The 11860-nt window shown below is 37.3% G+C and overlaps 1 protein-coding gene across 1 annotated transcript in view; it reads right to left on the bottom strand.

The window, feature by feature from the left end:
• Window positions 1-4231: 4231 nt before the first annotated feature.
• REL (REL proto-oncogene, NF-kB subunit) overlaps window positions 4232-11860 on the bottom strand; it is a 34974-nt gene continuing 27345 nt past the window's right edge. The window contains exons 5-10 of the mRNA XM_027131763.1: window positions 9227-9367; window positions 8018-8122; window positions 7695-7907; window positions 7046-7114; window positions 6476-6547; window positions 4232-5374 (exon numbers count right to left, since the gene is read on the bottom strand). Of these exons, the coding sequence (XP_026987564.1) occupies window positions 4584-5374; window positions 6476-6547; window positions 7046-7114; window positions 7695-7907; window positions 8018-8122; window positions 9227-9367 (1391 nt within the window). The 3' untranslated portion in view covers window positions 4232-4583. The remainder of the gene's footprint in view (window positions 5375-6475; window positions 6548-7045; window positions 7115-7694; window positions 7908-8017; window positions 8123-9226; window positions 9368-11860) is intronic.

The following is an 11860-nucleotide window of genomic DNA, read 5'->3' as shown; positions in this document are numbered from 1 at the left end:
TGATAAAAAGACACTAGATTTGACAAGGGTGGGTGTCTCTGGTCACTTTTCCCAGAAAATCATAAGAAAATAGTAGGAGATAAAAGAGATAGGCTAAAGAATGACTGGGAAGTGAGGAAATGGAGGCTGAAAGCATTTTGTAAGTCTGGATGTGAAGGGAAGGAGCACGATAGTGGTAGGAAAGGTGTTTATCCTTTCTCTTTTAGGCTAGAGAAAACAGTTACCGTGTTTATACGAGAAAAGCACTAAATGGTAATATGAGGATACAGAAACAAGATGGGAGAGAAGGAAGAGGGATCCAGTATACAAGTAGAGTTTAGGAAGCAAGAGGTAATCTCCTCAAAACTAAAAGTAAGGTGATAAAAGAACAGATGAAAGTATAAATACATTTAGAGAAAAAGAAGCAGGTTACCAATTTTTTAAAATTATAAAATAAAATCTGTGATCAGTAAATAGCACCTGAAAAATGAAAAATCCTTTGGAAATACTCTGAACACAAACGTAGCCGGACCTTGATTCAACTTACATAGAAAAATAGCCCCGCAAAAACAAGTCAGTTGTTTAATTTAAAGTATCCATTTAGATAGCCTAACAGTCAGTGTTTAAGCTAAGTGCTAGTTACTACAAAATTATAGGATTCTGTATTAAAAAAAAAAAAAGTTCACCATCTATAAGCTACTATCTGGAGATATCTTGGGTACATTTTTTTTTTTTTTGCTATGAATTTTTTTTTTTTTTACATCTTTATTGGGGTATAATTGCTTTACAATGGTGTGTTAGTTTCTGCTTTATAACAAAGTGAATCAGTTATACATATACATATGTTCCCATATCTCTTCCCTCTTGCATCTCCCTCCCTCCCACCCTCCCTATCCCACCCCTCCAGGCGGTCACAAAGCACCAAGCTCATATCCCTGTGCCATGCGGCTGCTTCCCACTAGCTATCTACCTTACGTTTGTTAGTGTGTATATGTCCATGACTCTCTCTCGCCCTGTCACAGCTCACCCTTCCCCCTCCCCATATCCTCAAGTCTGTTCTCCAGTAGGTCTGTGTCTTTATTCCTGTCTTACCCCTAGGTTCTTCATGACATTTTTTTTTTTCTTCTTAAATTCCATATATATGTGTTAGCATACGGTATTTGTCTTTTTCTTTCTGACTTACTTCACTCTGTATGACCGACTCTAGGTCTATCCACCTCATTACAAATAGCTCAATTTCGTTTCTTTTTATGGCTGAGTATTGGGTACATATTTTGAACAGGGAAGAAATGCCTTCATGTTTTTTCTCCCTGGTAAGTTCTACTAAAGTATGTTATATGCTTATGATTTTTAAAGTTATACAACAGAAGTATTTCTTTTTGAAATCATAATTTCTAAGAAATATTAATGATAGTTAGGTGTCTTTAATCTTTTTCTTTCCAGACTATTCTGACCCCAAGTCTTATCATGCTCTCCTTCTCATTTCCCAGGATCATTCAACTCAGAATTGTAATTTTTATGACATTCACACATTCCCCATTTTGACAAAATTGACTAGCTTTAATCGTTCCAGTAAATTTATGGTTTGGTTGGATACTACACATAAGTGAAAAGACACATTGTTTCTAGCTAGAAATATGCTCAACATTTACGTACATTCTAGCTGTAAAATAAACCAGGTCTTTATCTTTAGCAAGTTACTTAGCATCATGATGATTCCATCACAATTAAGATTACTGTCCAAATTCTACAGTCATTTTGCCACTGGGATTACTTCGCTTTCAAACAATTTGGGTCACCATTATTAGTCATCAACCTGAATGTACATGATTCTGATATAATAAACTCAATGTCACATGAAGCAGAACTATAAAAATCATAAACATCTAATAATTAAAGCTATTCTTTCTTTCAAAAACCGAAGTTCTATTAGTAGTACTTTGAATGTTCAGTAAATGTTTACTGAGTGCGTAACAGGAAGCAGACACTGTTCTACAAATGTGGGATTCAACAAAAACACAAAACTTTGCCCTCACGGAGCTTATATTCCAGTATGGGAAAACAAATATAAACAAACAAACAGTAAAGTCAGATCATGATAAGTGCTATGGACAAATGTAAAGGAGGGGAGACATGGAGTGTCAATGTATATATAGTTATGGAAGGCCTTGATCAAATAACAGTTGAGTGAGACTGAAGGATGTAAGGCATGAGGTACACATACAACTGAGTTTATTTTACAACTAGTTCCCTTGTTGTGGAGCACAGGCTCTAGGCATGCAGGCTTAGTAGTTGTGGCTCACGGGGTTATCTGCTCTGTGGCATGTGGGATCTTCCCGGACCAGGGCTCAAACCCATGTCCCCTGCATTGGCAGGCAGATTCCTAACCACTGCACCACCAGGGAGGTACAAAGGGTCTGAGGCAGGAGTGTCCTCGGTGTTTTTGAAGAGGAGCATTGAGGCTAGAGTGCCTGGAGCTGAATGAGAAGGGGAAAATGGTAGTGAATGAGGGTAAGAGAGGGAGTGTGGGCCCGCTAATTTTAAGGATTTTGGTCTTTAAGTGAGATGGCGAGCCACTGGATGGTTTTGAGCAAGTGAATATGATTTTATTTCTTTTAAAAATAATCACTGTGGCTACTTCAGGGAGAACAGACGGCAGGAGCACAAGTATGAAGAGAGTTTTTGGAGGCTATAATTCAATCTATGCAAGAGATGATGGTGGTCTGGAATAGGATGTTAATATCAGAGGTCAAAAGAGGTGGGCAGATTTGCTGATGGATTGGATATGAGAGATAAAAGAAAAAAAAGAAGCAAAGATGACTCCATTGTTTGGGACCTGAGCAACTGGAAACATGGCATTGCCATTTATTGAGTTGAGGAAGACTGAAGGATAAGCAAGTTTGGGAGGGAAGATCAAGAACTCAGCTCTGGATGTGTTGAGTTTGAGCTTTAATTACATCTCTATGTAGAGATGTCAAATAAGCAGTTTTACACACACACATAAGCTCCAAGACTGGAGTTCAAGGGGTGGGTCTAAGCTAGGGGTAACATTTGGGAGTTGACAGCATGAAATTGGATGAGATCACAGTGAGTTCGGACACATAACAAAGAGGACAGGTCCAAGAAAACTTCTTCCTCTTAAAAACATGGATGTAAAGTTAAAATCATAAGCAATTTTACAGGTATGGATCTAAATACTTCAAAATGTAGGGAACTCCCATACCTTGAAAGCTTACTTCAACTGCCTGCTGCCCAACTTAACATTTTAAAGAAATTTTGATTTACATGTAAATCTAAGAAACTCCAGAAAGCCTCAGAAAACCCCTTAGGGGTCACCTTGGCCCATTGGCCTCAAAAATAATAAGGAATTAATTTTTCCAATGACATAGCCATTACAGGTTTTACCTTAAATTTGCTTAAAAGCAAATATCAGTTAATTCATTTAACTAAGAATACATTAATACATTATAAAAGAAGTATAAAACGATGTAGCTGGAAAAACTGAAGGCTTGCTCTATTGTTCTCCTCAGTCTGTCCTGGGAAAATGTGGCAGGATTCTCATGCTAGAATTCCCACCACACACAGTATCAGATCACATGTTTCAAAAGAAGAAACAGTAAAGCTCTTTTAAATTTCTATTTTGGAATTTTCCTTTTATGACTTTCCAACTTTGTATTCTACATACCCAAAGTTGGATTTTTTTAATGGAAAAATTAATTTTATTCAGTATTTAACATGTCACAGATTCATCATACACTGGTTTACATAAATTTTCTTTGTATGTAGGATTCCACAATGCATCATAGCCTAGGAGTTCAGTCTGTGTGGATTAATCTACTTTTGAAGCAAAAGTCTTCTGTAAATGCTGGACTTTTTCTAACTCTTCCTGAAGTTGGGAAATGAGTTCATCCTTCTCTTTTAGCTGCAGCTTCAAGCACTGAGCATTCATCTTTTATATCCCAACAAATTCTCTGCCAGCAAAACAAGAAGCTCCCAAGACAAGACTGCCTGTTAGAGGAATCCCCTACATACCTGAAGTTATACTTACAGTTGACCCTTGAACAACACGGGGGTTGGGGTGCAGACGCTCCGTGCAGTGAAAACTCTGTGTTTAAAACTGTACACTCGGGCTTCCCTGGTGGCGCAGTGGTTGAGAGTCTGCCTGCCGATGCAGGGGACACGGGTTCGTGCCCCGGTCCGGGAAGATCCCACATGCCGCGGAGCGGCTGGGCCCATGAGCCACGGCCGCTGACCCTGCGCGTCCGGAGCCTGTGCTCCGCAACGGGAGAGGCCACAAGAGTGAGAGGCCCGCGCACCACCAAAAAAAAAAAAAAAACACCGTACAGTCGGCCCTCTGTCTCCATGGATGTCTTCTGCATCCATGAATTCAACCAACCTCAAATCGTGTAGTACTGCACTACATATTTAGTGAAGAAAATGTGAGTATTAACTGGACCTGCCCGCACAGTTCAAACCCGTGTTGTTCAAGGGTCCACGATATACTGTAGTATAGTCTTAGAGAAATATATAATGTTGTATTTATAAAGGTAATATCAAAAGGGTTACCTTTAAAGGGATTTAATTCTTCAATCACCATTTATATCTTACAAGTTAACCTGAAAAAATTCGAATGCAAATGAGTCACTCAATTGTTCATTCTGCATACTGCCAATACCTGAATACTGACTATTTTGAACAAAACTATGACTGTTTGGATTAGTACCGTTTGATGGTCCTGACTCATTTATCATACTGTTATCTGCACAATTAAAGTCAGATCCCTCAAATGCCTCTGACTGTGAAACAAAAGCAGTAGTACTAGAACTGGCGACTGCTGACATCCTGGAAGAGGACATCTGATGGAGCTGTCTTAAGTCTCTTGGGTCTAACACTGAAGTACAGGCAGGATTTTCAAGATTCATGCTCACAAGTCTTGGATTATCAGTCTCCCTCATGCTGTCATTACTGGGCGTTATCATGTTCACAGGGCAATTAGGCAGCATGCTGGCATCAGAAATACCATATAAGTCAGCTGGTGACACGGATGATGCTTCCATTCTGCCTATGTCATTAGTATTGTTATAAATGCAAGCATTAGACACATTCAAATCACTCACAACAGACATTTCCAGGAATGGTGGGATAACTTGTGAATTAGAGGAAAGCGTCCCTGTCGAAAAACTACTCAGTGAATTTGTATTGACTGAACGTGAGGTGGCGTGGGCCACTGATGACCAGCTTGAAGAAGGCTGAGGTACCATTGTGGGTATGGCCGAAGCATGATGTGGCAATGCACTGGAGATGGGCGCAGATGAGGAATAGTAGGATTCTGCTTGACTTGAAACTGGCCCGGACGTTTCTGTCAAAACTGCACCATGCGAAAACAAGACTGGTTCTGTGGGGGAGGAAATGTATTTGTACAAAACGGAAATGAACAAAATTATAAAAAGCATTACTTCTAAATTAAAATTACATAAACACATAAAAAATTTTAAAGGAAACCAATGTAACACTTCAAATAGAAATGTTAAATAGCACTAAAAATTATTACGAGTCCAAAATTGAATTCTTTAATACTAATTGTTTTACAAATACCTATAAAATAATTTTGGTAAGTTACTTTGGCATTGAAAATTTCACTCCAGTTAAATGTGGAAATCTAGCTTCTGAGGCCCTATAAAGGTATTTTTGAAATGTGAAAGATAAATATCAGAATTTCAGTTAATGGGCCTCTAAATATTCAAAATCATTTCATATTCTCCTCTTTAGGAGAACATGGAGGGATGGAGGAGACATTCATTAGGGATGACTTAAAAATCTACATAAATTTCCAAGCTATATTAAGATACTACTCACTCTAAGGTACTACAAAATTCCCAGTCAGAAAAAAAATGAACGAGTCTGTATTTATTTACATGTTATATGACTGCTGTACATATTAAACCAAGAAAAAGCTCTGATTTAAGAATGTAAAAAGAAAAAAAGACTTCTAATTAACCCTGGTTGAATGATCTAAACCAGAATTTGGCAACTTTTTTTTCCATAAAGGGCCAGAGAGTAAATATTTTAGACTTTGTGGGCCATATAACCTCTGTTGGAACTACTCAACTCTGCTGCTATAGTACAAGAAAAGCAGTCATAGACAATATGCAATCAAATGAGCTGTGTTCCAGTAAAACTTTACAAATAAATAAATAAAGATAGGCAACTGGCCAGATCGAAATCATTTCTTCCACGACACACTGTAATTAGTAAAATTACCACCATATGAATGAAATGTAATTTCTCAAACAATAAATCCCCAAAACATAATCATAGTTGCCAACAGGTCTTTCGGAAGCTGAGATCAATTCATTCAATATTCATAGCATAAAAAATACGTAGGAGTGGAATAAATCAAAGAGGCAGTTTTCATTCCTAAGAATGCAATTCCAATATACTGTGCAAAGCACTGGTCTCTCTAATCACAAGGAATACTCTATAGGGAATAAAATACCTTTTTTGATGAATCTTCCTTCTCCAGTTGATCCTAGGGGACTAGGTCTAGGTCTTTCAGGAAAATTAACTCCTATGATAAATTTTTTCCATTATTAAATGTAATTTGAAAAACAACAGTATATCAGTTAAAATTTGAAAAACTGAATAAAGCAAAACAAAACAAAACAAAACAAATTTACTTAAATACAAATCAATCCAAAATGTTCAGGGACCTCCCTAGTGGAGCGGTGGTGAAGAATCCACCTGCCAAGGCAGGGGACACAGGTTCAAGCCCTGGTCTGGGAAGATCCCACATGCCGTGGAGGAAATAAGCCCATGCACCACGACTACGGAGCCTGCGCTCTAGAGCCCACGAGCCACAACTACTGAGCCTGCGTGCCACAACTACTGAAGCCCGTGCACCTAGAGGCTGTGCTCTGCAACAAGAGAAGCCATTGCAATGAGAAGCCCGCGCATTGCAACCCCACTCGCCGCAACTAGAGAAAGCCCGCGGGCAGCAACGAAGACAAATGCAGCCAAAAATAAATAAATAAATTTATTAAAAACAACAATGACAAAATATTCTTACCACAATCCTGCCACAGTTTCTGGAAAAGGAGAGTTGTTTTTTGTTTCTTTGCTTTATTGCCATATGTATCTGGTTAGAAAGAAACCGAGAAAACGTGATTCATCATGGGATTATGCTTCCTCTCCTTTAATAAATATACAGATGTTTTACTCCTACATAGAAAATGCTTTAAATAAATGTACATAAGATGGATTTATAAGTGTCACAAACTACATCCCAAGTCAGTAATAAAGGATATTTTTCTTAGTAAAAAATAGTTTATAATATTCATCTTGTTTTCTTATAACACTTACAAGTCACCAATGTCAATTAATGCAATAATGGCAGATAAGGACCAAAATGGAGACCACTTTCTGAGTGGCAAGTATGCCATCTATCAAGAGGGCACAATAAGGACCAAAATAGAATCTCAAATGTAAAACAAATTTTGATAAACAGTTTAGAATACTTTGAAATTATTCCAGATACCTTTCCTAAGGAAGAGATTCAAAGATCACAAAGATCAGTCAAAAATCAACCAAAAACTTTCAGGAAAAGAAACATAAATTATGAATAAACACAACTGTATTCAAGTGTATCTTACAAGAAAATGTTCTTAGCAGGACTAACTTCAAGAAATATATAAAACATTACCATGAAAAAGTCATACCTTTTTCGTCTGGCAGATATCTAAAATCCATAGATTCACTAACTTCCTGGTCAGAAGGTCTTCGCAACTGCATTTTTACTGTTACCGGTTCCGTTATAGCTTTGCAATATGGTGGAGTCTTGAAAACAATGGCTACTTGACGGTGTACATCAGCTTGTGAAAAGATACCTTTTGCTTCCCAATCGTTCAACACAAACCGAACTTCTATGTCATCTAGTGAATACGAAAGCAAGTAACAATGGGAAAAGAAAGTAAAATGTATCTATCAATCTAAAATATATTCTGAATTCAATGAAACAAACAAAACAACAACAACAAAATACCTTTCTGAACTTTGTCACAGAGTAGAAATATTTCATCTCCTCCTCTGACACTTCCACAGTTCTTGTTTACACGACAGATCCTTAGTTCTGCAGTATTAGGAGCACCTAAATATAAAGGATATTTTTAATGGGTTGCTACCTTAGTAATATGTCTTATTCCTTTCTGATGGAGAATTTTAGGAAAACAACTTACAGGATAGATAAAAGCTTTAGAGTATAAATAAATTAAGGGCACTCAATACCTTAATTATCCACATCTGTCCCCTGGTTTAGAGTGTTATGACTTCATTTCTAGGCAATGACATGTCCTCTAATTAAATCTCCTTGCTTCTAAATTCCGATTCGTCCTATCCATCCTATACACTGTCATCAGATTAGTCTTTTTAAATCATGACCATAACCCTGTGGCAATGCAGTTTTCATGCTCCCTATTATCTGGTCAACATTATTCCAATAATTCCCTGGCATTCAAAGCTCTCCATGACGAGGATATTCTGATTTACCTTTATAGTTCTATGTCCCACTATCCTTCTACATGTAAAACTGGTATAGTCATACACCACTGGTGGGTGCATATATAAGAGCATACAAACACACAAATATTTGAGGGCAATTTCATAATCTTTTAACACTATAAATATCCATATCCTTTGATCTAGCATTTGCCAACATTTCTACAAATTTATGCTAGAGACATTTGCACAAGATATGCACATGTGGGATATTTACTGCAAAACAATTTGCTAAAGCAAAAAGAAAAGAACTGAGAAGGAAACAAACCAAATGTCTTGTAATAGGGTAATGATTTAGTAAAATTATGATATACGGAAATATGCAGCTACCGAAAAGAATAAGGTACCTGAAAGGTAAAGAGGTTCAAGATATGTTGCTAAGAGGAGAAAAAAAAAAGTTAAAAAAGAAAATCAATGACGATTTTTCAAAAAGTTGCCAAAAATATATTGTGTGAATGATGGTGATGATGATGAAACGAGGTATTTGTATATATATGAAGAAGAAGCCGGTGAAATATCTTTGGAGGATGAGATGTATAGGAGGTTTACTCTCCTCATTATCTACTTCAGATAAATAACGTCTACCCCGTAATGTTTGAATTTTTCCTATAATGAACACTTTTTCTAATTACAAAAAAACTTTAAAAAATCATTTTAAAGAGCTAAGCCTACAAATACAAGAAAATAAATTACTTACGGTTGTCATAAATTGGGTTAGAGACAATAGGACGTAGAGCAGTTGTCAAATTACCACGTTCGTCAGGGAGGAAAACTTGAAAACATAATCTCACGACATTGAGGTCACAGTCTTCAATATCAAGCAGCTCTTGCTCAGAGACTGAAAAGTATATATATATTTAAGAATACAGAATAGTCACATAGAACTAAAATCCTGCTAAGGCCTCCTCCCTGCCCAATATAGCCTATAACCTTTAGTAGCATCCAAATCTGTCCTAACAAAAATAGAATGGTACATAATCTCAAGACTGCTTTTTAACCTTTTCATCATATAGTCACTATCCAACATAATTTGTTAAGTTATGACCATGGTCAGGAAGTAACTACCCCAGTCATGTGAAATTTAGAGCAGAATCCAAACTTGACATAAATCAAATTTTTACAAAAATGGTTGCAGGTTATACACAATAGAGAATAGGCATTCATTCATTAATTCAACAAATATGTATTTAGTCCAGTCATGTATTAAGGACTCTGTAAATTATCTCCAAAATCTATATAAGAATTACTCCATTTTACAGATGAGGAACTGATTTTAAAGAAATGAAATTGGGACTTCCCAGGTGGCGCAGTGGTTAAGAAGCTGCCTGCCAATGCAAGAAACACAGGTTCGATCCCTGGTCTGGGGAGATCCCACATGCTGCGGAGCAACTAAGCCCATGAGCCAAACTACTGAGCCTGCGCTCTAGAGCCTGCGAGCCACTACTACTGAAGCCCGTGAGCCTAGAGCCTGTGCTCCACAACAAGAGAAGCCATTGCAATGAGAAGCCCGTGCACCACAACGAAGAGTAGCCCCCGCTCGCCGCAACTAGAGAAAGCCCTCATGCAGCAACGCAGCCAAAATAAATCAATTTACTAAAAAAAAAAAAAATTAAATTAAATTACTTGTCCAACATTTCACAGCTAAGAAGTGGCACAGAAGAATTCAAACTCAGGCCACTGAATCCAGAGCCTATGCTCTTAAAAACTGAACTCTATTAGAAAATTTTACATATGTTTTGCATAAAAATGACATACACAGGAATATCTACAAAAACTCAGATCAATATTTTAGGGATTAAATACCAAGAGGATACTAGAGGAGGTAAGTCAGCTAGTTTCCATAAGAAATTTTATGTGCAAACTAGGTTTGCTTAAAAAAAAAAAAAAAAAAAGCTACAGCAGGAAAATTTTACAGTTCTGAAAAAAAAGTTTTTAAACATTCTTTATTACAGAATATAATGACAGTTTGTTAAATTGCTATTTAAAAGAAATCCAGTGCCACAGGAGAATATTACTGCCTTTTCAAAGATACTATAAGGTGCAGCAATCAACCATAACTAACATAGCCGTATTTTTAAAAAGCATGAAATACACATATTAAATTATATGAACATTTTTAGTTTTCAGAAAGTATTGAAATTTGAAACACTAAGTTTGAAAACAGTTAAAACCCCAATTCTTTTTTTTTTTAAATTAATTAATTAATTTATTTTTGGCTGTGTTGGGTTTTCATTGCTGCACACAGGCTTTCTCTAGTTGAGGCGAGTGGGGGCCACTCTTCGTTGCGGTGTGCGGGCTTCTCATTTCAGTGGCTTCTCTTGTTGTGGAGCATGGGCTCTAGGCACGCGGGCTTCAGTAGTTGTGGCACGCGGGCTCAGTAGTGGTTCGTGGGCTCTAGAGCGCAGGCTCAGTAGTTGTGGCACACAGGCTTAGCTGCTCTGCGGCATGTGGGATCTTCCCAGACCAGGGCTCGAACCCGTGTCCCCTGCATGGGCAGGCGGATTCTTAACCACTGCGCCAACACGGAAGGCCAAAACCCCAATTCTTTACAATTAGCAATAACTAATAAAAATGACAATGTACCTTTTTTTTTTTAAATCTAGTCTGATAATATTGATCTTTTACTTGCAGTATTTAGTCCTATTACATACATACATACATACATACATACATTTATTTATCTTCTTTTAACATCTTTTTTTTATATCTTTATTGGAGTATAATTGCTTTACAATGGTGTGTTAGTTTCTGCTTTATAACAAAGTGAATCAGTTACACATACACATATGTTCCCATATCTCCTCCCTCTCGCGTCTCCCTCCTTCCCACCCTCCCTTATCCCACCCCTCTAGGCGGTCACAAAGCACCAAGCCGATCTCCCTGTGCTATGCGGCTGCTTCCCACTAGCTATCCATTTTACATTTGGTAGTGTATATATGTCCATGCCTCTCTCTCGCTTTGTCACAGCTCACCCTTCCCCCTCCCCATATCCTCAAGTCCATTCTCTAGTAGGTCTGTGTCTTTATTCCCATCTTATCCCTAGGTTCTTCATGACATTTTTTTCCCTTAGATTCCATATATATGTGTTAGTATACGGTATTTGTCTTTCTCTTTCTGACTTACTTCACTCTGTATGACAGACTCTAGGTCCATCCACCTCACTACAAATAACTCAACTTCGTTTCTTTTTATGGCTGAGTAATATTCCATTGTATATATGTGCCACATCATCTTTTTTTTTTTTTAACATCTTTATTGGGGTATAATTGCTTTACAATGGTGTGTTAGTTTCTGCTTTATAACAAAGTGAATCAGTTATACATATACATAT

Source organism: Aethalodelphis obliquidens, unplaced genomic scaffold (genome assembly GCF_003676395.1).
Source record: "Aethalodelphis obliquidens isolate GAN/ISIS:26980383/991018 unplaced genomic scaffold, ASM367639v1 scaffold40, whole genome shotgun sequence".
Classification (NCBI taxonomy): Eukaryota; Metazoa; Chordata; class Mammalia; order Artiodactyla; family Delphinidae; genus Aethalodelphis; species Aethalodelphis obliquidens.
The sequence above is the reverse complement of the archived record's forward strand: the minus strand, read 5'-3'. Positions and strand labels throughout refer to the sequence as shown.